At 35.9% G+C, this 25,711-nt stretch overlaps 2 protein-coding genes across 26 annotated transcripts in view; both read left to right on the forward strand.

Annotated features, from left to right (window-relative positions):
• The first annotated feature begins 346 nt into the window (after positions 1–346).
• The window catches only part of LOC126720555 (putative disease resistance RPP13-like protein 1), a 29,800-nt gene continuing 4,435 nt past the window's right edge, over positions 347–25,711 (forward strand). For 2 of the 25 annotated variants that reach the window (XM_050423106.1, XM_050423107.1), the window contains exons 1-3: positions 347–4,760; positions 4,862–4,924; positions 6,887–6,993. In XM_050423106.1, coding sequence (XP_050279063.1) covers positions 499–4,704 — 4,206 coding nt within the window. In that variant the 5' untranslated portion in view covers positions 347–498 and the 3' untranslated portion in view covers positions 4,705–4,760; positions 4,862–4,924; positions 6,887–6,993. Of the gene's footprint in view, positions 4,780–4,861; positions 4,925–5,051; positions 5,075–5,472; positions 5,645–5,918; positions 6,421–6,628; positions 6,738–6,886; positions 6,994–7,139; positions 7,163–8,395; positions 8,449–8,572; positions 8,729–8,820; positions 9,372–9,779; positions 10,068–10,779; positions 10,893–11,032; positions 11,375–25,711 lie in introns of those variants that run through there. The other 23 variants (XM_050423084.1, XM_050423096.1, XM_050423087.1 and 20 more) reach the window with 23 other exon arrangements.
• On the forward strand, positions 22,880–25,013 carry LOC126721356 (putative disease resistance RPP13-like protein 1). The gene is made up of 2 exons (XM_050424399.1): positions 22,880–23,459; positions 23,581–25,013. Exons 1-2 carry the CDS (start codon positions 22,880–22,882, stop codon positions 25,011–25,013), a joined length of 2,013 nt encoding a protein of 670 aa, XP_050280356.1.

The raw sequence follows: 25,711 nt of genomic DNA on the forward strand, positions 1-25,711 counted from the left end.
TGTACCTTTGTTTAGTTAACAATGAAAATCTTACATTAATTAATATAATGTAAAACGATATAAATACAATAATTTACAAAGATATTAAATACAGAGAAAATGTAAAAGTAGTACAAACATGGCAAAATGAGTTTGAAACTTTCTACCGACAGCTACTATTATTTGAGTTGACGTCAGTATCATGAGCACTAATAAAGTTTCCAATAAAGCAGTCAAAAGTTTTTGTTTTTTTCTCACTTTATACGGTGAGCACTAATAATGCTGTCCAGGTTGGCGTGCTTCATTTTTTTTTATCTTTATATGACTGTTTGGAATCAAGTAGGGTAGACCAATTATGTACAGTCAAATCACCAACCGAGAAAAAGCAAAAGAAGAAAAAATTAGAAACAAAGAAAACCCTATTCAGTCTTCATTCCCATCTCATATCTCAGAAGTGTCTCTTTGGTTACTTCGATCATTTCCCATATTTGATATTTCCTTCTTTCCCACGAGCGAATCATGTCAGTCATCGGAGAGGTTGCTTTATCCGCTTTGTTTGAGGCGCTGTTTGACAGGCTAGCCTCCTCTGATTTGCTGAAGATCTTTCAGCAAGAGCAAGTTCATGCTGACCTCAACAACTGGAAGAAATTGCTAATGAAAATCCGTGCAGTTTTGGAGGACGCAGAAGAGAAGCGGGAGACAAACAGTTTGGTGAAGATCTGGCTGGAGGAGCTGGAAGACTTGGCTTATGATGCGGACGACATCTTGGATGAGTCTGCTACTGAAGTTTTGCGACGTAAGTTAATTGCAGAACCCAGCACAAGTAGGGTACGGAAGTTCATCCCAGCTTGTTGTGTGGGTTTCAATCCAAGTTGTATCATGTTTGATGCCAATATGCGGTCCAGGATTGCAGATATTGACTCAAGACTACAAAGAATTGTGACTGAAAAGAATGGTTTGGGTTTGATAGGAAGCACTGGGGGAAGGACTGGGACAGAAAGATCAAGGGTGCCCACTACTTCTCTGGTGAACGAAGACCATGCTTATGGCAGAGATGAGGACAAAAAGGCTATCATCAAGTTATTGGTGAGTAGTGAATTTAGTGATGCTAAACTCTCTGTGATTCCCATAGTTGGTATGGGAGGTCTGGGTAAGACAACTCTTGCCCAACTAGTGTACAACGACGATGATGTCAACAGTTATTTTGATTTGAAAGCATGGGTTTGTGTTTCTGATGATTTTGATATTGTAAGGTTGACAAAAGTGATTCTAAAATCTGTCACTTGTGAGCACTGCGATGATAATGATTTAAACTTAATACAAGTTAAATTGAAGGAGAAATTAAATGGCAAGAAGTTTTTGCTCATTCTAGATGATGTTTGGAACAAAGACTACGATGATTGGACTAAACTACGTTGTCCGTTTGAATTTGGGGCTCTAGGAAGCACAATTATTGTCACCACTCGGGATCATGGTGTGTCAGCAACAATGGGAACTGCTCAACCTTACGACTTGAAAGTGCTATCAAATGATGCCTGTTGGAGTCTATTTATCCAACATGCACGAGGGTCAACAGATTCTGTTGTGCATCCAGAACTTGAAGAAATTCGTAGTAAAATTTTAGACAAGTGCAAGGGGTCACCTTTGGCAGCAAAAGTACTTGGAGGCGCTTTACGTAGTAATCGCAATCCTAAAGAATTGAAAAATGTGTTAAGTAGTAAGATTTGGGAAAAAAATGGTATTATTCCCGTTCTTGAATTGAGCTACCAATACCTCCCTTCACATTTAAAGAGGTGTTTTGGGTATTGTTCACTATTCCCAAAAGATTATGAATTTGAGGTGAAGGAGCTTGTCTTGTTATGGATGGCAGAAGGTTTGGTTCAAGAAATAGAAAGAAACAAGTTGATGGAAGATCTTGGTGTTGAATATTTTCATGATCTACTCATGAGATCATTCTTTCAACAATCAAGTAATAATGAATCACTCTTTGTCATGCATGATCTCATCCATGATCTGGCTGAATGGGCAGCAAGAGGCTTGTGCTATAGAATGGAAGATAAATTGGGTGGTAATAAGCAATCTGAGATTTCTACAAAGGTACGACATTTCTCTTACACTCAATGTTATTGTGATGGCATCAAAAAGTTTGAAAACCTCCGCAAAGATATGCATCTACGAACATTCCTACCCCTACTAGGAGAGGCCCAAATCTACTTAACAAACTATGGAGAGGCCCAAAGCTACTTAACAAACTATGTTCCTAATTGTATATTGCCACAATTAAGATGCTTAAGAGTATTATCTTTACATGGATATGTAATCTTTGAGCTACCAAGCTCAATCGGTAATTTGAAACATCTAAGATATCTCAGCCTTTCTAATACTCCAATTAGAAGTTTACCAGAATCAACAAGTTCTCTATACAATTTGCAAACATTGATGTTGAAAGGTTGTCACAAACTTACAAAGTTACCGGAGAAAATTAGGGATCTAGTTAATCTTCGGTATCTCAACATTAGAAATGCCAATTTAATTAGAGAAATGCCGGTGGGAATAGAAAAATTAAAGAACCTACATACGCTATCCAATTTTGTTGTGGGGAAAGATAATGGATCCAAGATAGGAGACTTGATGAACTTGGAGTTTCTTCGGGGAAGACTTTGCATTTCAAGTTTGGAGAATCTGCTTGATGTTGAGGATGCAAGAAGGGCCAATTTAAATGGTAAGAAGAATTTAGATGCACTAGAGATCAAATGGGGGACACCTAGTGATTTACAAGATGCAAGCATTGCGAAAGATGTTCTTGACATGCTACGACCTTGGACAACGGTGAAAGAACTTTCAATTGATGGCTATATTGGTGTGCAATTCCCAACATGGTTGGGAGACCATTCATTTTCTCATATTGAGGACCTAAAGATTGTCGGATGTAAACAATGCATATCCTTACCTGCTATTGGACATCTATCCTCCCTCAAATTCCTTGTCATTAAGAGTATGCCTATGGTGCAGATCATTGGTCCTGAGTTTTATGGGGAAGGTTGGTTGAAACCTTTTCAATTATTAGAAAAACTTCACTTTGAGGATATGCAAGAATGGCAAGATTGGATTCCTTGTGGAGTTGAGTATGGAGAATTCCCTTGCTTGCGTGAGCTTTTTATCTCTCATTGCCCCAAATTGCAAGGGGAATTGCCACGCCATCTCCCATCATTGGAAAAATTTTCTATTAGTAATTGTGAGCAATTGGTTGTTTCAATTCCAAGCCTTCCAATGCTCCATGAATTAGAAATTGTGGGGTGCAAAGAGGTGGTGAGCAATAATATAGAAGAGTTATGCTTGCTGGAGTCGATTACTTTTTCTATTCCAGGTCTTAAAAGCTTATCAAAGGAGTTCATGGAAGGGTTAGCAAAGGTAAAAGATCTAAATATATATAATTGTAATGAGCTAACATCTTTGTGGCAAGATAGTCTCATTTCCCTTGTTAGGCTGGAAATCAAGTCGTGCCCAAGTCTCATCAACATCAGCTTGACGTCAACATTAAAGACATTGAATATTAATGGTTGTTGTGCTTTAAAATCCCTACCAATGTCCAATTGTACATGCCTGGAATATGCAACTATTGAGGAATGTAGTTCTTTGATGTTCATTTCAAAACGCCAGCTACCTCCAACTTTGAAAAGTCTAGAGATAAATAATTGCGAGAATTTGCAATTTTTGATAGACGAGGGAGAGGCTTCTTCTTTATTATTGAAAGAGGAGAGTATTAACAGTAATGCATCTCTTCTCGAGCACTTGGCTATTAGAAGTTGTCCATCTCTGAAATGTGTACTATTAAGAGGTGACCTATTTGTGAAGCTTAAAGTCCTTGAGATTCGGAATTGCTCAGAGCTGACATCATTATCATCAAGTAACCAGTTACCTATTGCCCTTAAAAAACTTGAAGTAGATGATTGCCCAAAGTTAGAGTCACTGGCGGACAACTTACACAATATCGCGTCTCTTGAACGTCTTGGAATCCGTAATTGTAAAGAGATTAAATTCTTACCGGAGGGCCTACACAAACTCTGCCACTTGAATGACATAAGCATATTCAACTGTTGTAGTCTTGTTTCATTTCCGGATGGAGGGTTTCTCCCCACTCACCTGACAAATCTTTCGATCTGGCGCTGTGAGAAACTAGAGGCCTTGCCCCGCATGCATATGGTCACTACTCTTCATATATATAAATGTCCAAGCATAGTATCCTTACCAGAAGAGGGCTTGCCGACAAACCTAAAGGAACTTTGGTTGGGAGGGATGAATAACTGTAAGCAAGTATTTGAATGGGGATTACACAGACTCTCGTCTCTTACACGTCTCACCATTTTTGGTGATGAATTTGAGGATTGGCAGTCGTTTCCTGAGGAGGAAGATGGGAAGATGATTCTACCTACCTCTCTAACCTACCTGTGGATTGAAGATTTTCCAGATATAGTGTTCCTATCCTCCAAGGTATTTCAAAACCTCTCTTCACTTGAACAACTGTGCATCTGGGATTGCCCTAAACTCGCATCCCTCCCAGAGAACGGCCTGCCTCCCTCTCTTCTGCAACTACAAATTTATGGACGTCCAGTGCTGAAACAACACTGCAAGAAAGGAAAAGGGCAAGAGTGGTTGAAGAATATCCCTTGCGTTGAGATTGGGGGGAGATCCATCTACGAGCTGCAGGAGGAGGAGCAGCAATAATTGTGTAAAACAGAGAGAGCAAAACGTACAGAGATATACATATTTACTCCCTCAAGGTACAACATTTAGAAATTGGTACCTCTCTTCTCTCTGTGTGTATATATTTATGCAATATGAATTTTAAAAATCCAACCCTAATTTAAGCTAATTCTTCTAGTGTTGCAGCAGAGGCTATCTTCTCAACTCCAAAAAATTCTTCTCAAATTCCTAAAATTTGGAGGTACGTTAAACTTTTGGGTTATACATTTTAATTTATTAGTTTTTGTTTTTTTTTTTTACTTATTTTGAATGTGTGGAGTTATAGTTTTTTGTGAGTGCGCTTCAGATTTTGCATTTATATTGTTCAGTGAAGTGGGTATTGTAGGACATGTATATGGTGTGGAATTCATATACATGGTAATGGGTCTCAGAAATTTGGTCCAAGTTTAAGAGGAATTGCTTTTATTATTTTCATTGCGGACTATTTAGAATTTACCTTAGTGGTATAAATTTTGGTCTTTTGTGTGCTTTCACATCTGTGGTGAGGAATTTCATTTGTATTATTCCTTGGGAAAGTTTTTTTTCAGGGAAAATAGTTGTAAAGAGGTGCTCAGATGTCTATGTGTTCAAAATTTTTTTTCCCTTCTAAAGAACGTACTTCTAGCACTTTGAAGGTTTAGCTCATCAATATCTCTTACAGTTTTAAATGAATCTTTATGCCTAAGGCACATAACTGTTCGATTAAATTCCTGAAAGAGAAATAGTAAACATGGAATTTGATGATTGCAGGTTATATATCGTGTTGTGGAACATGTTTATCTGTGGGCATGTACGGAATGGAGGGATGGCTTTTTAATACTATGCCTGAGTGGCTGAGTCAAATGTTATTTTAACTAGAGATCATGCCTTGGCCTTGAATAGATGATAGAAGCATTGTCACCTATGTTCTACAGATGGGCAGGTATTTTATTTGTTCCAAAGCAGTTATGGTATGAAATGAATTATAATGATTTCATTAAAATGTGTACCTAACTTATTAATGACCGTGAACATTCCATAACTTGTGATTATCTGTACCATTTCATTAGAATGCAAAAGAACCCTGTAGTTTGGACAGGACCTTACTGTTAGATCTGAATTTATTGGATCAAATTCCATTATTAATTGGCTCTCTGTTTGGGTGGAGAGATGTCTACAGATGCTGATTTGTTTCTTCTATCATTGTTGTTTTGCAGCCACTCTCAGGTTTTTTTTTTGGTTAATAACTCTTTGGGCAATTTGGAAATGCAAGAGTGAGGGCATGCTTGAAGGGAAGGCTGTCAATGCTTTTCAAGCTGTTAACTACTGCAAGCACGTGGTCATGATCTGTCAAGAAGAAGCAGTGCCTGTGAATCATTTTTTAAGAAGTTTTATACCTCCTGTTTGCAATTGGACACAATTTGTTGATTGTTGAGAACGGCAAGAGCTGATTTCAGTGGAAGTTTTCTGGTGAGGTGCAAGCTTTCTGTGCAAAGATTGAATGGGGAACCAAATTGCAAAAGGCTGTTTTTGTTGGATGTCTAGTCCTTAGACAATTTGTGAGGCTTTATCCTTTGTACTTATGAAAGGCATGGTGGCTGAATTTTTACTTACTAGAAGGTCTGAGGCTTGTAGCCTTTGTTATGGAAAGCAAATGCCAAGCTGAGAGATATAAGCTGTTAAGAAAGACATTGCTTGATCTGCTGCGTTTGCGATTTTGTAAGCTCTCGGTTTGGTAATTCTAGTCAGTGTCCTATTTAAAGCATATAGCCCGGTCCTCTTTTTATGCAACATTTATGTTAAACATCATATGTACTGATTACAAGTTTCAGGCTTACCAGTTAAAAAAAATATCTTTATAGATCCACTAACTAACCACCACTTTGACAAATGAGTTCAAAATTGTTGTTTGAAACTTTACTTTCAGCCATCAACTAATCGTGGCTTAAAGAATATCCTGGACAGCATTGCACATTGTACTTGAAATCATAGTTTTAAGATATACCTCTATTGTGAGTACTAAATTATATTAGCTGGTAAGGCCATCATTTTTTTTCTTCTTATTTCGGAATTTTTCTTGATAGAGAAGCACAAAAATTTTAGCTTTAATTTGAAGTTTATTTTTCATATATATATATATATATATTTGTATTTTATCTAACTCAATTTCATTTCAAATTTTCAGCGGCTTTATTATTGATGGTTGGATGCAAAGTGCGCCAGTCATCCAGCATTAGATTGTCTTATTGGATTCTTGCAAAGATGGTCACATTAGCTAAATTCTGGCATCAGGTAGTAAAAAGTTGTTTGTGCTAGTTTCTTATCATTTTTAACTGTGAAGGTCAACTGAAATAAAAAAGTTGATCAGTAAGGAAGATACATTGACTGAATTACTCTATTTGGGATCTAGGTTAATTGACTGTGTTTTTTCTCCCAAGGCTCATATCCACTTTCAAGGATTTCACAATGGACCAATAAAATAGCTAGGTTGCACGGACACGTCATTTTTGGCGTCGTGTCGGTGTCGGACACGTGTCGGACACCGGAACGGGTACGACTCGCCAGATTCCGGTGTCCGGCGAGTGTCTCTTTTTTTTTTTTTTTTTTTCGCTTCTCCGACACGGCTCCGACACGCCAGCGGTGAAAAAAAAAAAAGGAAATCACAGATTTTGACTTACCAATACCATTGATTTTGTGAAACAACAAGCCTGAGAAGTCCCGAAACCCACATCTCAAGTTCTCACTTCTCAACCCACCCACCCTCTGCTCTGCCCGCTGCTGCCGCTGCCCTCTGTTCCTCGCCGGAGCTAGATCGGGCCGATCGGCGAGCTCCATCGACGTCGACGCCGTGTTTGTCCCTTCCGATCTCTCTCTCTCTCGGCGTCAGGTCCTACCTCTTTAAGCTTCTCTCTGTTTTTTCTTTTTTTTCAGATATTCGGCCATTTGGTTTGGGTGAATGACTGAACGGGTTAGTGGGTTACTTATAACGCGTTTTTTTTTTTTAATCCCACTCTCACTGTCCCGTTACTGTGTTTCTTTACTCAGCCTTTCAGCCTTTTGTTTTGCCTCAAATTATAATGTTTATTATAAATGGGTCCTGTTAACAAATCTATTTTTGAAAAATTTTTATTAAGAATTAAAAAAGTTGTCAAAATTTTTTCAATTTCTGATAAACTTTTTTCAAAATTGGTTTAGTATTTTGTGCCTTTAGGATACACATTAGTAAAATCCATTATAAATTTAGTAATTTTTGTTTTTGTATGTCCTGCTATAGTTTTATTTATTTATTTATTTATTAAAGTTAAATATTATAAGTGATTTTACTAAAATGAATATTGAAAGTGAAAAATCAGCTCAGTCAGTTGCCTAATTTAAATTCTAGACATAAACGTATTTTATGTCTAAAAATATTTAAAAATATGCCTAAATATAAAATTTAATTAATTATTTAACCGCCGTGTCCCCGCCGTGTCGTGTCCTTATTTTTAAAAAATTAGCGTATCCCTGTGTCCGTGTCCGTGTCGTGTCCGTGTCCGTGCAACATAGTAAAATAGGGGTCAATACTTCTTTGTTTGGTGAGTATTTGGGTGCAGATTACACCTCTCACTATACCACCTGACCTGAGCTGTCAATTTTAACTTATTTAATAGTTCCATTTGGTAAACGTATAATAATTGTAGGAACTTTGATGCAGCTATTGAATGAAATGAAGCAGCGTATATGTAAGGATACATCCCCCAACACAAGGTATAATATTGAAAACAACACTCAGGAACCTGAAATGAGAAACTATGGCTTCATATTTTTATTTGTTTGAACTGGAATCAAGTTTTTTGATTTTTGTAAGACAAGATGATTCACCTGATTGCAGGTTCTATATCGTGCTGTGGAACATGTTTATCAGTGGGTATGTATGGAATGGAGGATGGCTTTTCAATACTACGCCTGACTGGAATGTTCTTACCGTTAGATCTGAATTTTTGGAATCAAATTCTATTAATAATTGGCTCTCTATTTGTGTGGGATGGTGATTATTTTCTTCCATTTTAGTTGTTATTGAAGAAACTCTTAGCGCTTGTTTTTTTGGCTAATAACTCTTTGGGCAATTTGAAAATGCAGGAGTGAGAGCATGCTTGAAGGGAAGGCTGTTAATGCTTCTCAAGCTTTTAACTACTGCAAGCACTTGGTCACTTGGTCAGGATCTGTACTTGCAATCTGTTGTAAACCTCCTGTTTACAATTGTAAACAATCTGTTGATTCTCGAGAATGACAAGTGCTGATTTCAGTGGATGTAAATACCAAAAGAGAATGATGCTATTATGGTTCAAGCTTTCTATTCAATGATTGAATGGGGAACTAAATTGCAATTGGCTGTTATGGTTGGGTGGCTTAGTTGAAATCCATAATCCTTTATCAGACAATTTGTGAAGCCTTGTCCTTTGTATTTTGAAAGGCAAGGTGACTGCATGCGTACTTAACGGTAGCTCTTTGGTTTGCAGCCCTTGTTAAGTAAAGCAAATACCAAGCTGGGAGGTACAAGCTGTTAAGAAAGACATTGCTTAATGTACTGCATTCACGATTTTCTAAGCTCTCAGTTTGCTAATTCTTCAGTTTCTGGTTTGATGCACATAGCCTGGCCCTCTTCTTATGCAACTTTTATGTTAAACATCGTACGTACTGATGACAAGTTCAAGCTTTTAACAGTTTTAAAAATATAGTTAAGGATGCTGTTGACTTAACACCATTTTGACTAACAGGTTGAAAATTGTTTTTGAAATTTTACTTTCGGCCATCGAATAATCCTGGCTTAAAGAATAATCTGGATAGCATTGCACATTGTGCTCGAAGTCATAGCTTAAGATATACACTATGGTGAAGTCATAGCTTTAAGATATACACTATGGTGAATAATTAAGTATACTAGCTAGTAAGATCATCATTTTCTGTGTCTCTTTTGGAATTTTATTGTTAGTGAGAGCACTGAAATTTTTAGCTTTCGTTTGTAGTTTATCTTTTCATTAAAAAAGAAGAAGAAAAATTTGTAGTTTATCTAACTCAATTTTATTTCAAATTTGCAGCCTGTTTTATGATTGATGGTAGTATGCAAAGTGGGCCAGTAATTCCGCATTGGATTGATTTATTGAATTCTTGCAAAGATGGTCGCATTAGATAAATTCTGGCATCAGGTAGTAAAAACTTTTGTCTTGGTTTCTTATCTTTGTTAAGTGTGAAGGTCAACTGAAATACAAAAGCTAATCAGTAAGGAAGACACATTGACTAAATTATGCTATTTGGGAGGGACTTTGTTGCAGATATTGAATGAAACGAAGCAGCCTTTTTGTAAGAACTACATCTTCCAACAGAAGGTATAATATTGAAAACAACACTCAAGAACCTGAATTTATATCTTGCTGACACTCACTGTTTTTCAAAACAAACTCTAATTATAGGATAGACATGAAATTTATATAGAAATGGGAAACTATAAATTCATATTTCTGTTTGATTGGTTTGGATTTTAAGTTAATTTTAGTATGACAAGATGGTTCACTAATTGTGTTTCATGGGAACAACCTTTCCTCTTCTTATATGATCTTTAAGAAGTAAAAAATCATTGCTGATGATATATCTGGTATATTGCTTTGAAGAATACCTTATTCGGTGATTGCTCAATCTTTTGCCTTTTCTTCTACATTTTATTTTTCTATGTTTCTCTGTACTGTCTGTTTTATGGTTTGCCCAATTTGAATCTTTAGTGAGCTTAAAGATTGAGGAAAGAAATTATTCAGGTCTGAGAGGGCAAACACCTAATCGACTTTTCTTTTGTGTATGTGTAAATAAAAATATAAGTTCCCCTTTCTTTTATCTCGTTTATCTTTCGACAGCAGCAAGTTAGAGATAAGTACTAGAAATTTGTGAATTCTTTCTTTCTTTTTTTCCTTTTTTATTTTTTATTTTTTATTTTAGTTGTCTTTAGAGTATGCTATAGTACCTTCATTTCCATAAATGTCACATAGCAGTATAGAACAAAAAACCAAGTTCTTAGTTTTCACTGAATTTTTATTTGCAAATTTTCAGGGAAGTTTTACATTGGTTGTGTGATCTAAAGGAGGCTAACCAGCTATTGTAGATATTCTAAACCATTGAAAACATGGAAATAGTGAAGCACTTCCATTCATTTTGCAATTCTGGTAATTAAAAATATTTTTCTTATTTTCATTTCATAATGTGCCACTGCTTTATTTGTTATGTATATTCTACTTTGGCCTTCGTAAATAGTGTAGTCCCTCTACTCACTTGATAACTGATTGGATCTTGAATTTTTCAACAGGCATCTGCAATTCCTATAAGAATATTTTGGTAGCAAAACACCATAATGCCAAAATCCTGTCTGTCTTCTATGAATATCCTGCCCCAGTTCTGAGGATCATAAACTACCAATCCAGCTTGACCTGCTTGTAAATTGTAATATCTATCCCTTTAAGCATGTATATTAATGAGGAGGCGTATTAGGCTTACTTTACAGCTTCAGATTGTGGTAATGATGGAACTTGTAGTCTTTGACTCAAACTATTCAGTGGTGAAAACTCTTACTACTTGAGAGATGTATTCTAATGTTGCTGCTTGCTAAATGTATTATGACTTTGTTATTACAGCAGTGGATTTCAATGAATTTGTTCTCTCTTTTCAATACGAAGTAGATAAAATGAAAGTTTTTGAGGCTAGGCCTTGGTCTGTTAAAGGTCATTTGTTGATCATCAAATAATGCAAACACAACTAATGGTGCATGAAATTAATTTTGACCCTATTGAGGTCTGGATCCAAGTCCATGGTTTGCGTTTGGACTCAGTGTCGGATAGTAGGTAGGGTGGTAGAACCGTAGAAGTGTCCATGATCTGGCAGAAATATGCTAGAGTTAAGAGTTGAAATTGGGGTATCCTCCTCTCTCCCTCTGCATTTTCTGGGCATCTAAACATGATTAATGCTAATTTTTGTGTGCAGGGCAAAACATGGGCTAGAAGTCAACCTTTTATTTGTTTTAATTTTTTTGCTTGCTTTAGGATCCAAATCATGGTCGGACTCCAAATGTTGGCTCTTGGGCTTTTGCTTAATTGCCCAGGGTATGGGTCATGTGCCTAATATTTTTTCTTTCAATCAGTCATGCCAGCAGCCCTAACCACAATAAAACTCATACCTCAACAAACCCACCAACAAAAAGAACAACTTCCAAGAGCCATAAAAGGACCTTTAATTCCAACTTAGAGTAAACAGCAATCTTTTCACCGCTTGACAGAATTAAAGTGCATTTTGTTAAAAAATTACCTATTTATATAAAATATGACCCTAATACAGTAGAATTTTAACATGACATATCTCATATAAGTACATTATGATTTATTAGGCGGCTAGTATTGTTCCCCTGTTTTAACACGGCAACATCAAACTTTTCAATCACGTTCTTGATACAGTAGAATGTAAGAAAATATAAATGAGAAAATTTTAAAAAGTCTAAGAAGGGAATAAAATGGAAATTTTAAAAAGAGAGTGATTGGAGGAGATGATACTTAGATGAGAGTAAAAAAAAGAAATTAACCAATTTTTTTTTCTACCTACTCTAATGGAAAATTTTTTTTTTTTTTTTTTTTTTTTTTTTTTTTTTTTTTTTTTTTGTGCAGGAGTCGGGGCCCCCCAAAGCCACTACGTGGCTCCGCCCCTGAAGGAAGGCCATGAAGAGGCAGGTTGAGAAGCACAAAAGAAGAAAAAAGTACACACACTAAAAGGCTGAAAATATGCAGAAAGAGAGTTTTAGGACTTAAGTCGAGTTCATTGAGCAAGAAAGAAGCATTGTAAAAAGTCCTACAGTAATATTCAAGGAAACACTTGGACCCAAATAGCTCAACCTCACAAGTCTTGTGAACCCAAAAGGGATTAACCAAGCCTGTAACATTTGAGGCTTATTGGGTTTTGTGGAGTACCCTCACAATATTCTAATGCTTGACTTAGTTAGTAAAACCTCTTAAACTATTCTGCACTTGTTGTTGATCATTTTATTTTCTTACTCTTATGTTGTGTAATTGTTGTTACATTTAGTCCATGTATTTTGTTTTGTTGTGGAGTACATCTAACTTGCACATAGATCAGTTCGTATAATGGCCCAAATAAGTCGCAGTGAGCCTAACTCAGTTCACCCAACACTGACACTTACTCCAGGCACTTTTTAGTTACCCAAGATTCCATATCAAACATGGGCCAGGGAACAGTCTTAAAAAGGGCCCCACACTTTTTATATTAAAGTTTTCATCTATTCATATTCATATTATGAGTCAATTCACTAATGATAGAATATTATGAGTCAATTCACTAATGGGGATTAAGTTATTCCAATTATGATAGTTAAAAAGGAAATAGAAAAATAAAGTTTTCCACTATTCAAAAAACTTCAACTTTTAGCCTTCTATTTTAATACTATCTTCTTGAATACATTACTTAATCTCAATACATTTGTAAATATATACCAAATCGAAACATACCTATATGAAGATGTTTTGTAAACAAACAAAAGGCCATATCAATTGTCGCTTAACAATGATTAATTAGATCGATTAGGAAAACAATTTGTTGTTGATAATTTATATAGATTATTTTCTCTACAAAAACTACAAATTCGTTCACCCAAAGAGACTAACAAATAAAAAATTATTAGTAAACTCTCATAATTAAGTTTCTATAATAATAATAATAATAATAATAATAATAATAATAATAATATTATTATTATTATTATTATTATTATTATTATTATTATACAATTGCAAAAACTAAAATATGTTACTCATTCAATTATTTTCACTTGACTAACCTTTGTTTTTGTTTGAATAAGTGGCACTTTAGAGTACTTCTAATACAACTATTAAGAGTATTTCATTACAAAATCTACAAATCTATCCACTCAAAATGATTAAAAATAAACAAAATTTAGTAAAGTCTCATAGTTAAAATCTAAATGGATCACTAAAAAAAAAAAAAAAAAAAAAAAATCAAATTCTAACTTACAAAAAAACTAATTATTAACTCAAATAAAATCAAACTAATGGGATAAAGACAAAAAACTTGTGACTTGGAATCGAAATACCAAAATACCTAAATATGCATAAAAATTTATACAAATTTTTGAAAAAGAGAAACAAATGTGATGTGACAAATAAATCAACTGTGAGGACACAATTTGTGACGACCCATAATAATGTTGGGTTCGCACGTAAATAGGCCCAAACAATATCATTTATAGAGCGTGGGTTTGAAAGGCTAGGCCTTGGTCACCAGACGGTGGTTTGTCGTGGTGTTCATACATAGTTAAATCGCGTTCGCTCTAGGAGTCTTTCTCCTGGAGGCGGGCTGGGAGGCTCTGGTTTTTGGCCATTTTTCCCAGCCTCTTTCTCCGGATTGCTTGTCCCTTTTTTTATATTAGCCTGTGTTCCTTATCCTTCGTCCACGTGTAGGATCGACTTTTCCAAGATTGATACTTGTTCCATCAGTCCATACCCAAAGTGGTTGGAGGTGGTTGTAAAAGTTGAAGAGCATGGTTCTGTCAGGTGCAGAGTGTTGAATGGCAATAATGGCAGCTTTCCCTTTGTCCTTGGTCGTTATACTATCCAGCATCTCCTTCTTTATTGAGATAGATATTTTAGATTTTTTTCCGAATTGTTCCTATATCTTTTTTACCCTTCCTTCCAGGGGGACCTCGAATATGCCAAGGACAGAATCATCCTCGGCTGTGTCTCAAGACTATTTGGGCTTTTGTTACCTATCCTCGGCCATACTCTTCCTCGGCTCGAGCCTTGGGCTCCAATGCAAAAATGGGTCAGGGCCACAAATTATTGGACCCCACAATAGCCCCTCAAAATCCTATTACCCGACCTCTTGGTCGGAGAGGAGGGTTTTGGTGATGCCAAGCCTTTATTACGGTTCGTTCAGCTCTGTCCTTCATTAATGTTGGTGTCTCTTCATCTGCTTAGGAAATGTGCCGGGCTACGAGACATTCTTCTAGATTTACACACGGTGTAACGCCCCAAAATCATAGGCAATAAAAATCTATTTAATCTGAATAATCCATAAAGATATTAAATAAAAGAAACTAGCAACCTTGAAACTGATTACAAAAGTCAGAGCTCTAATTCACCAAATACAAAACATCCTCAAAATAATTCTCCAATACAAAGTTTAATGCCATAAAATAGTAATAAAATCCTCAATTCCACAAAAATAGTTTGTAACATCTGTCTCCCAAGAATCTCTACTCCAGTAATCCACCTAATGTATCTGTAATGGGAAATAAAGGGGGGTGAGATAACTCAATAAGTGGAATTAACTAACATTGGGGTGTGGGAACAAACCTTTCAAATAAATAATTATTTCAACAGATTCACAACTTATAACTCACCAATATTTTGTCATCAACTATTTCATGTAAAAGAAAATAATATATTTATATTGTGAGTCATCATAATATATATATTGATACCATCACATAAACAATTCCCTAGGCTTTTCTCGTGGTCAACGTTTACGCCCCGTTGACAGGGTTGTGCTGTCCCCTTTTTGGGACTGGAACCTCCTTTCATCCCATTTCTCAAGGATGGCTCCTTTGGAACCTAAAGGTACACTCCCTTGCTAAGGAGCTTCCTTTTGGATCCTCAATAGTATGCTCCCTTGCTAAGGAGCTATCAAATGTGCACTGTCCCCTTTTGGGACCGTCCCTTGCTAAGGACTAGCTGCAGCATGATTGTCCCTTGCTAAGGACTAAATATCATACTGAGCTTCTAATCACGACTTGCCATAGGTTTTCAAAACATATTCAATATGCTCACAAAATAATCCATTCATACTTCTCAAAATATAAAGACATATTCACACATACAAGTTTAAATAAAATTAGGTTGTCCCACAAGTTTTTCATAAAACGAATAGCCAATGTGCACATCAAACATTTGTAAAATATTCATTTATATATAGAATATCAACATATTCTTTCATATAAAATAGTTTAATAATTAACACTGTTTTGGGAAAACCCCCAAAATTAGTAAACACCACTTACCTTTTAGTTGCAAAAATAAAGGAAATCAACCACCCTTGAATCACAACAATTCAGTAGAATTAGAACCTAGCAATACCAAAAATAGGTTCATCAATACACAAATTCCCACTTAAAAATCTATTTTCACACTTAAAATGGTTTTATCCTAGACAACATTGATTTATCCAAAATCCTCTATTTATTCACCTAACTATCCAATTTACTTTCAGCTTTGTTCAGATTTTTGGACTTATAAATATTGCTGCCTAATTAGAATATTCATGAAACTTCAATCAATCTCAGAGCCAATAGAGGTATGACTATACATACTATTCATACATAATCAAATTTCAAAGCCTAGACCATACGGCTATATAAACAATTCTTATTATAATATTATAATCATCACTCCAAAGACCCAAAATCTATTACACGGTTGAACTAGTGTGAAAGCAAAATAACCAGTCAACAATTGTGGCTTAGTATTCACATAATAACCGGTCAATGGCTTAGTGTGAATGCTTAGTGTGAATGCAATAACAACCGGTCAACAATGGTGGCTTAGTGTGAATGCAATAACATAAGCATTCTTTTCACTTTAACATGGTGACCAAGTCCAAACATATTACTCTATTTGGCTCAATCTCACGTCTGTGTTCCTTCCTGACATATTGACCAAATCTTTATCTAATATAATACAATTATAGGAACCCTTTTTCTATTAGAATAATGATAGTCTAGGTTCATATCAATTGCAAGCTATTTGACTAATCAAACTTCCTAAATCTTGAGCATGAGAAAAATCATACCTGAAGACTCCCACCAACGCCACAGTGGAGAAAGGCAGAATTCAATTGTCGGCTGAAGCAAAAAGAAATCCCATCAGAAAAACACGTGTGACCTAAGAGGAAAAAGGCTAGGGTTTTCAAGGCCCATATATGTACTTATGTCACCTCACTTGGGCTTCATATTCCATAGAATTTATCTTCTTTTTAATACCTTAGGCCCAAATTTATTTAATCCATTTTAATTATAGGTTTCCATTAAAAATTTACGTATAATAATTTAATTGGTATCAAATTATGGGGTGTTACACACGGTGCGCTCCCTTTGTTTCGTTATCCGAAACGCGCCTTTAATGATTTCCCTTTACGAGACCATTTAAATTCGACGGTTATTGACGGCGTGGGGAAGTGGAGTGAGTATATTCTCGTTTACAGATTTTCTTGGAAATTTGGGTAGATTAAATGCCTCCCGTTTCGCCCTTCATATAAGAAGAAAGGCAAGAGGTTACCTCTCTTATACAGAGACCTTTTAATGCTTTTAAAGTTTAAAACCCTTAGCCTCCCCCAGAGTTTCCTTTATTCGCTAGTTTACACATTGAATTGTGATATGTTCGAGATAGGAGCGGGAATGAAGGGACCATACCCTTCCCAAAAATGCCATGTTCTTCAGAAGCTTAAAATGGCTCGGTCAGGGCAGGGATGACAGAGACTCAAGATACTTCTCATCCTTCCTTCAGCCCGAATCCGAAGCAGGGGCTCGTCGCGTCAAACTTTTGGTGCGACTGAGCTGGGGTCACCCATTATCAGTACCAGCCGCTCTCCTATGAGCATAGCTAACATGGCACCAGCGTGTTAGGAGTCAGGACTGACGCAAGGACAAAGTATCCTTGCTTCTTCCTCTCTTCCTTCACTGGTGCCTCCTTTTACCTCTCCTTCTTCTTCTTTCCCATCACCAGATCCATCTTGGTGCTTTTCCTTCTTCCTCTTCTTCTCCTCTCCCACCAAGGAAGGTTCTCCTCTCAATATGGGTGCTACTGGGGCAGAATTTGGAAAGACTTGGGGGCAGAGCTTAAAAAGATTTCTGGCTGTTTGTTTTTATTTATTTATTGTTTTTGTAACTCGTTTTCTATATAGGCTTGTTTAAGCCCTTTATTGTACGCTGTAATACCTCTTTATATTAATAAAAGTCGTCATTGCTTTATTTCGTATATTCTATCTCTTCTTTTTGAAATGGTTATGCCGTGAATAGACGTACTATCCTGTGACTTCTTTTTTATTTTTATACTATGAACGATGCTTAGGGCCGAGATCCCAGTTAATAAAAAGACCTTGCTCTATGCTTATTGAAACTATCCGGCATAATAATGCCGATTTGAACAAATGATACTTTGGGCGGAAATCCTTACTAAGAAGAAAAGAAAAAGATATTATGATGAGCTTATTAGAGCTGTCTGGCATAATGACGCCGACCTGAGAAAACAATACTTAGGGCCGAAGTCCCTTACTAAGAAAAAAGATGTTATTATGAACTTATGAGAGGTATCGTGTACAATAAGACCGACCTGAAAAGGGGTTATATACCCCAAACTTTGAATGAGGTGATGGCTGAATGCTCGATGCCATATAGGAAGTAATCATCCGAGGATATATAATCCAAAAATGTACAGCCCCTGTAGGTTGCTGGGTAATAAGGCGTTTCGCCATCTTCCAAATAACTTTCATAGCCTTAGCCTTAACCTTTTCTGGTATTTGGTCCGAGAACTGAGCGACTTAGAATTCTTCTTAAGTAGCTGACTTCTCCATAGGTTTGAGTCCGAGGACCATACAATACCCTGATTCTGTCCAAAACTTGATTTTCAAGTAGTTGGTTTCTCCATAGGTTTGAGTCTGAGGACCATGCAATATCCTGGTTCTGTCAAAAACTTGATTTTTAAGTAGTTGGTTTCCCCATAGGTTTGAGTCCGAGGACCATGCAATACCCTGGTTCTGTCCAAAACTTGATTTTTAAGTAGTTGGGGGAATTATCCCCTCGGCTATAGCGTGGGACCTTGGTTTAAGGGGATTAGCTCCTCGGCCAAGCCCCTAGAACCATCCGTGCTGCTGACGCTACAAAGCGCAGCCCCTAGTGAAGAAACGTAGCCCCTAGTGGGACTTTACGCTAAAACACTATATCCGGCTGCTAAAAATGATGTGAAGGATTGTCTTTCCCACAGACGGCGCCAATTGTGAGGACACAATTTGTGACGACCCATAATAATGTTGGGTTCGCACGTAAATAGGCCCAAACAATATCATTTATAGAGCGTGGGTTTGAAAGGCTAGGCCTTGGTCACCAGACGGTGGTTTGTTGTGGTGTTCATACATAGTTAAATCGCGTTTGCTCTAGGAGTCTTTCTCCTGGAGGCGGGCTGGGAGGTTCTGGTTTTTGGCCATTTTTCCCAGCCTCTTTCTTCGGATTGCTTGTCCCTCTTTTTATATTAGCCTGTGTTCCTTATCCTTCGTCCACGTGTAGGATCGACTTTTCCAAGACTGATACTTGTCCCATCAGTCCATACCCAAAGTGGTTGGGGGTGATTGTAAAAGCTGAAGAGCATGGTTCTGTCAGGTGCAGAGTGTTGAATGGCAGTAATGGCAGCTTTCCCTTTGTCCTTGGTCGTTATACTATCCAGCGTCTCCTTCTTTATTGACATAGATATTTTAGATTTTTTCCCGAACTGTTCCTATATCTTTTTTACCATTCCTTCCAGGGGAACCTTGAATATGCCGAGGACAGAATCATCCTCAGCTGTGTCTCAAGACTATTTGGGCTTTTGTTACCTATCCTCGGCCATACTCTTCCTCGGCTCGAGCCTTGGGCCCCAATGCAAAAATGGGCCAGGGCCACAAATTATTGGACCCCACATCAACAATAACAAAAAGAACTATTAGTGAAAAAAAAGTGGTTGAAACAATAAGAAAATCCACCAAAAGAGAAACAAAATTGGAGAGAGAGTATTGACCTTTTTGTTGTAGACAACTTGGAAGGGGAAAGGTGAAAATGAAGTAATAAGAAATTTCTATGAAAATTAAGATGAAAGAGGAATGGTAGGAGTAGATGAAAGGTTAAACAAAGTGAAACAGTAGAATGTAAGAAAATATAAATGAGAAAATTTTAAAAAGTCTATGAAGGGAATAAAATGGAAATTTTAAAAAGAGAGTGATTGGAGGAGATGATAGATAGAACTAAGAAGACAATGGTTGAAGAATATGAAAGGTTGAAAAAAGTGAAAATTGCAAAAAAATAAAAAATAAGAAAGGATTCTAATGATATGGCACGATAAGAATTTTGTAAAATTTATTTCTAAGCTTTCACTATTACATATAATATAGATATATATGTATAGATATTATTTTTGGTTTTTTATTCTTCATTGATTTAATTGTTTAGTTATAAACATCTACCAATAGCCTTATAACTTCTGAATGTTATTTTTGGTTTTTTATTCAGTTAATAAAGTTCATGTCTTTCATTCTCCAAAAAAAAAAAAAAAAAAAAAAAAAAAAAAAAAAAAGAAACTTAATTGGCATCTCTATCTACAAAATAGGAGAAATGGTTTGATTTGTGGGGTTCACAATATTTTTTAACTATCGCAAAAAAAAAAACGATGTGGATCCATTTTAAATCTTTTAGGTGTCAGGTTGAAAAGGCATCCCTAATTTTAAATACTAAAAATGTGGAAGAATTTATTTTCCCACTAAAAAAAAAAAGTCTTTCAGAGAAACACGTATTTGCGTAGTATACTGTAGCCATTTGATTAAAATAACAAAGGATTAGAGGGGAAAAAAACTTAAAATATACTGTAATAATACTAAACTTTTAGAAAAGTTTTATTAAAAAAAAGACCTTTCTTTCTATCTTTTTTGTTTTGATTTGGTGAGCTAGTGGCAGTTGGTAGGAAATTTCGAGCAAGACCAGTCTCAGACTTTCAGACTTTCAGTCATTAGGATAATCAGAGCAAATAGATGAAACCTACACTAGAAAGAATTCTGTCGAGCTTGGCGTGCTTTAGGGTGAAGATGAATCATATCACCAATTTTCTTTTTCTTTTTTTTGAGAAAAGATCATATCACCAATTGATAAAGCAAAAGAAGAAATAAAAATAATATGAAACGACTTTCACTTTGGTGGATCCATTTTAAATCTTTCTTTTACATGCCGTGTTGAAATAGCATCCCTAATTTTAAATACTAAAAATGTGGAATAGTTTATTTTTAAAATGTAAAATCTTTAACTAACATAATAAAAAATATATATTAAAGAATTTTGACCTATAGGTGAGAGTATTAGTGAAATAATTATGAAAGTTACTGTAATAGTAATACCGTTATGCCACTTAGGTGGATCTTTAGGTGCCATGGAAATAGCACCCCAACTTTTGAAGGTGGCTTTAGAAATTTTTTTTTTAGGGTAATCACTAAAAAATTTAAATTACCACAATATTTTTATTGGTGCCATTTTTTAAAGAAAAATGAAATTAGACATTATTTTTATTGAATAGGTTGAACAAATTACAAATTTTATCCTTTTGTTTTATAATAGGCTTTTTGTTGAATAATTTTTTCACTTGTTGTTGTTTGGTCTTGTCTTGTTTTTGTTTGGTTTATGTTTGTTGTTATTTGAGCTAATATTTATTGTTGTTATTTAAGCTTTAAAAAAAAAAACAAGGATTAAGAATTATATTTGGAGGTAAAATTAATTTTGGAGTAATGCTACATCTACAATATTTTTACAATAAATCCTATGTAAAAAACTTTTATTGGTGGATAAAAAAATAATATTAGTATTTGACCCAAATTAGAATCAGTAACAACTTACTACATTAAATTTGTTGTAAAATTATTGTGAAAATTTTGTGAATGTAGTAACACTACTCTTATTTTTGTTGAACCCAAATTTTTGTAGTTCTCAAGTCAGGGTGTTCAAAATTTTTATTAGAGTAGTCATAATAGGTTAGTTTAGCATATAATTATTTTTTGGCAAGTGTATATATACATTTTTTTTGCAAGTCAGGATGGTCCTATGGCCACCCTGGCTTGCATGTAGAGCCACCCCTATTTGAATACCAAAAATGTGGAAAACTTTATCTTTAAAATATAAAAATATTAACTAACAAAGAAATAAAATATTGAAGTAAGTTTTAGTTATTTCAATTGGTAAAATATCTTATAGAATCGTCAATTGGGGTCCTACATAGAATTGTTGGGAGTGCCTTGCTAATCGGTTCATAGTAAGAATTTTTTATATTTTGGTCAAAAATTGATATAAATTAATAAATAATAATGATATATGTTAAAGAGTGATTAAAATTATTAAAATAAATAGATAAATTTGATATAATGCAACTTTCATACCCTACGAATCTACTAACTATATAAATTTTTCAACATAGATTTATTCAAAAGTCAAGCTTAATACAGACTATACAGTCCACTTTTAGGAAACATGAAGGCATCCATATGAGAAATGACCTGGTAATGGCATGGTCTTTCAGCACCGGTTGCATCCAAGTGGCTCGGATGTTTTATTAACTTTGAAATCTTCGAACAACAAGACTTGAAAAAGGTGGACTCACTCTTTCTTTCACTCTTTATTTCACAGAACAAAGAAAATCTCTTCACTCCTAACTAACTCAAATTTCAGAAGAGTTCTTCTAATTCCAGGGATCAAATCATGTCATTAATCGGAGAGGCTGCTTTATCCTCCTTGTTTGGGGTGCTGTTTGACAAGTTAACCTCCTCTGATTTGTTGAAGTTCTTTCAGCAAGAACAAGTTCATGCTGACCTCAACAAGTGGAAGAAAATGTTAATGAAAATCCATGCAGTTTTGGATGATGCAGAAGAGAAGCAGGTGACAAGTAAGTTCGTGAAGATTTGGCTGGATGAGCTGGAAGACTTGGCTTATGATGTGGACGACATCTTGGACGAGTTTGCTACTGAAGCTTTGCGACGTGAGTTGAACCCTGAACCCAGCAAAAGTAAGGTACAGAAGATCATCAATGCTTGTGTTGGTTCGAATGGAAGTTTTGTTCGGTCGATGCAGTCTAAGATTGCAGAGATTGACTCAAGACTGCAAGGAATTATGAAAGATAAGAATGATTTGGAATTGAGAGAAACCAACGGGGGAAGGACTAAAACAACAAGATCAAGGGTGCCTACAACTTCTCTAGAGAATGAACGTCATACTTACGGGAGGGATGAGGATAAAAAGGCTATCATCAAGTTGTTGCTGAGTAGTGAATTTAGTGATGCTCAACTCTCTGTGATTGCCATAGTTGGTATGGGAGGATTGGGTAAGACAACTCTTGCCCAACTAGTCTATAATGATGATGATGTGAGCCGTTATTTTGACTTGAAAGCATGGGCTTGTGTTTCTGAAGATTTTGACATTGTAAGGGTAACAAAAGCCATTCTACAATCTGTCACTTCTAACCACTACGAAACTGATGATTTAAACATAATTCAAGTCAAATTGAAGGAGAAATTATATGACAAGAAGTTTTTGCTCACTCTGGGTGATGTTTGGAATGAAGACTATGATGATTGGACTAAACTACGTTGTCCGTTTGAATTTGGGGCTCTAGGAAGTAAGATCATTGTCACCACTCGGAATTACAGTGTTTCATCAACAATGGGAACTACTCCGGCTTACGAGTTGGAAGGGTTATCAAAAGATGCTTGTTGGCATCTATTTAAACAACATGCATTGGGGGCAACAGATTTTACAGCGCATCCAGAACTTGAAGAAATTGGTAGAGAAATTTTAAACAGATGCAAGGGGTCACCTTTGGCAGCAAAAGTACTGGGAGGCGCTTTACGCACTAAACGAAGTCCTATTGAATGGAAAAATGTATTAAATAGTAAGATTTGGGATATTCCAAAAGAAAAAAAAGGGTATTATTCCGGTTCTTGAATTAAGCTACCAATACCTCCCTTCACATTTAAAGAGATGTTTTGCTTACTGTTCACTATTCCCAAAAGATTATGAATTTGAAAAGAATGAGCTTGTCTTGTTATGGATGGCAGAAGGTTTGGTTCAAGAAACAGAAAGAAACAAGCCGATTGAAGATCTTGGTGCTGAGTATTTTCATGATCTAGTCATGAGATCATTCTTTCAACAGTCAAGCAATAATGAATCACTCTTTGTCATGCATGATCTTATCAATGATCTAGCTCAATGGGCAGCAAAAGGCTTATGCTATAGATTGGAAGATACTCTCAGCAGTAACAAGCAATCCAAGATTTCTGCAAAGGTAAGACATTTCTCTTACATTCCATGTCAGTTTGATGGCATCAAGAAGTTTGAAGACTTCCCCAAAGATATGCATCTACGAACCTTTCTACCCCTACCAAGAAATAACATGTGCCACTTAACAAACTATGTTCCTAATTGTTTGCTACCACAATTAAGCTACTTAAGGGTAATGTCTTTATGTGGTTATGAAATCATTGAGCTACCAGGTTCAATCGGTGATCTGAAACATTTAAGATACCTCAACCTTTCTCATACTTCAATTAGAAGTTTACCAGAATCAACAAGTTTTCTATATAATTTGCAAACATTGATGTTGAAAGGTTGTCACAAACTTACAAAGTTGCCGGAGAAAATTAGGGATCTAGTTAATCTTCGGTATCTCGACATTACAGATACCAATTTAATTAGAGAAATGCCAATGGGAATAGAAAAATTAAAGAACTTACATACACTATCTAATTTTGTTGTGGGGAAAGATAGTGGGTCCAAGATAGGAGACTTGATGAACTTGGAGTTTCTTCGGGGAAGACTTTGCATTTCGAGTTTAGAGAATGTTCTTGATGTTGAGGATGCAAGAAGGGTCAATTTAAATGGTAAGAAGAATTTAGATGCACTAGTGATCAAATGGGGGTTTGCACCTAAAGATTTACAATATGAAAGCATTGCAATAGATATTCTTGACATGCTACGACCTTGGACAACGATGAAAGAACTTTCAATTGATGGCTATATTGGTGTGAAATTCCCAACATGGATAGGAGATCATTCCTTTTCTAATATTGTGGACTTAAAGATTGTTAGATGTGAAAAATGCACGTCCTTACTTGCTATTGGACATCTATTCTCCCTCAAATTCCTTATCATTATGAGTATGTCTAAGGTGCAAACCATTGGTCCTGAGTTTTATGGGAAAGGTTGCTTGACACCTTTTCGATTCTTAGAAAAACTTCACTTTGAGGATATGCAAGAATGGCAAGATTGGATTCCTTGTGGAGTTGAGTACGGAGATTTCCCTTGCTTGCGTGAGCTTTTTATCTCTCAATGTCCCAAATTGCAAGGAAAATTGCCAAACCATCTCCCATCATTGGAAAACTTTTCTATTAAATATTGTGAGCAGTTGGTTGTATCAATTCCAAGCCTTCCAATTTCCAAGAATTAGAAATTGTGGGATGCAAAGAGGTGGTGAGCAAAAATAAGGAAGACTTATGCTTGCTAAAGTCAATTATTTTTTCTATTCCTGGTCTTAAAAGCTTAACAAAAGAGTTCATGGAAGGGTTAGGAAAGGTAAAAAACCTAAAGGTAATTGATTGCAATGAGCTGACATCTTTGTGGCAAGATAGTCTCATGTCCCTTGGGAAGTTGGAAATCTGGTCGTGCCCTAGTCTCATCAACATCAGCTTGACGTCTATGTTAAAGACACTGTATATTAAAGGTTGCGGTGCTTTAAAATCCTTGCCAATGTCCAATTGTACATGCTTGGAATATGCAACTATTGAGCACTGTAATTCTTTAATGTTCATTTCAAGACACCAGCTACCCCCAACATTGAAAAGGCTAGAGATACAAAGATGTGCAAATTTGCAGTTTTTGATAGATGAGGGAGAGGCTTCTTCTTTATTAACGAAAGAGGAGAGTATTAAGAGCAATGCATCACTTCTTGAGCACTTGTATATTAGTAATTGTCCATCTCTAAATTGTGTATCATTAAGAGGTGAGCTATCTGAGAAGCTTAAACACCTTGAAATTTGGACATGCTCAAAGCTGACATCCTTATCATCAAGAAACCAGTTACCTATGGCTCTTAAATACCTTCAAGTATATAATTGCCCAAAGTTGGTCATTGGCAAACAAGTTACC

The sequence above is a fragment of the Quercus robur genome, chromosome 4, assembly GCF_932294415.1.
Source record: "Quercus robur chromosome 4, dhQueRobu3.1, whole genome shotgun sequence".
NCBI classification, from domain to species: Eukaryota; Viridiplantae; Streptophyta; class Magnoliopsida; order Fagales; family Fagaceae; genus Quercus; species Quercus robur.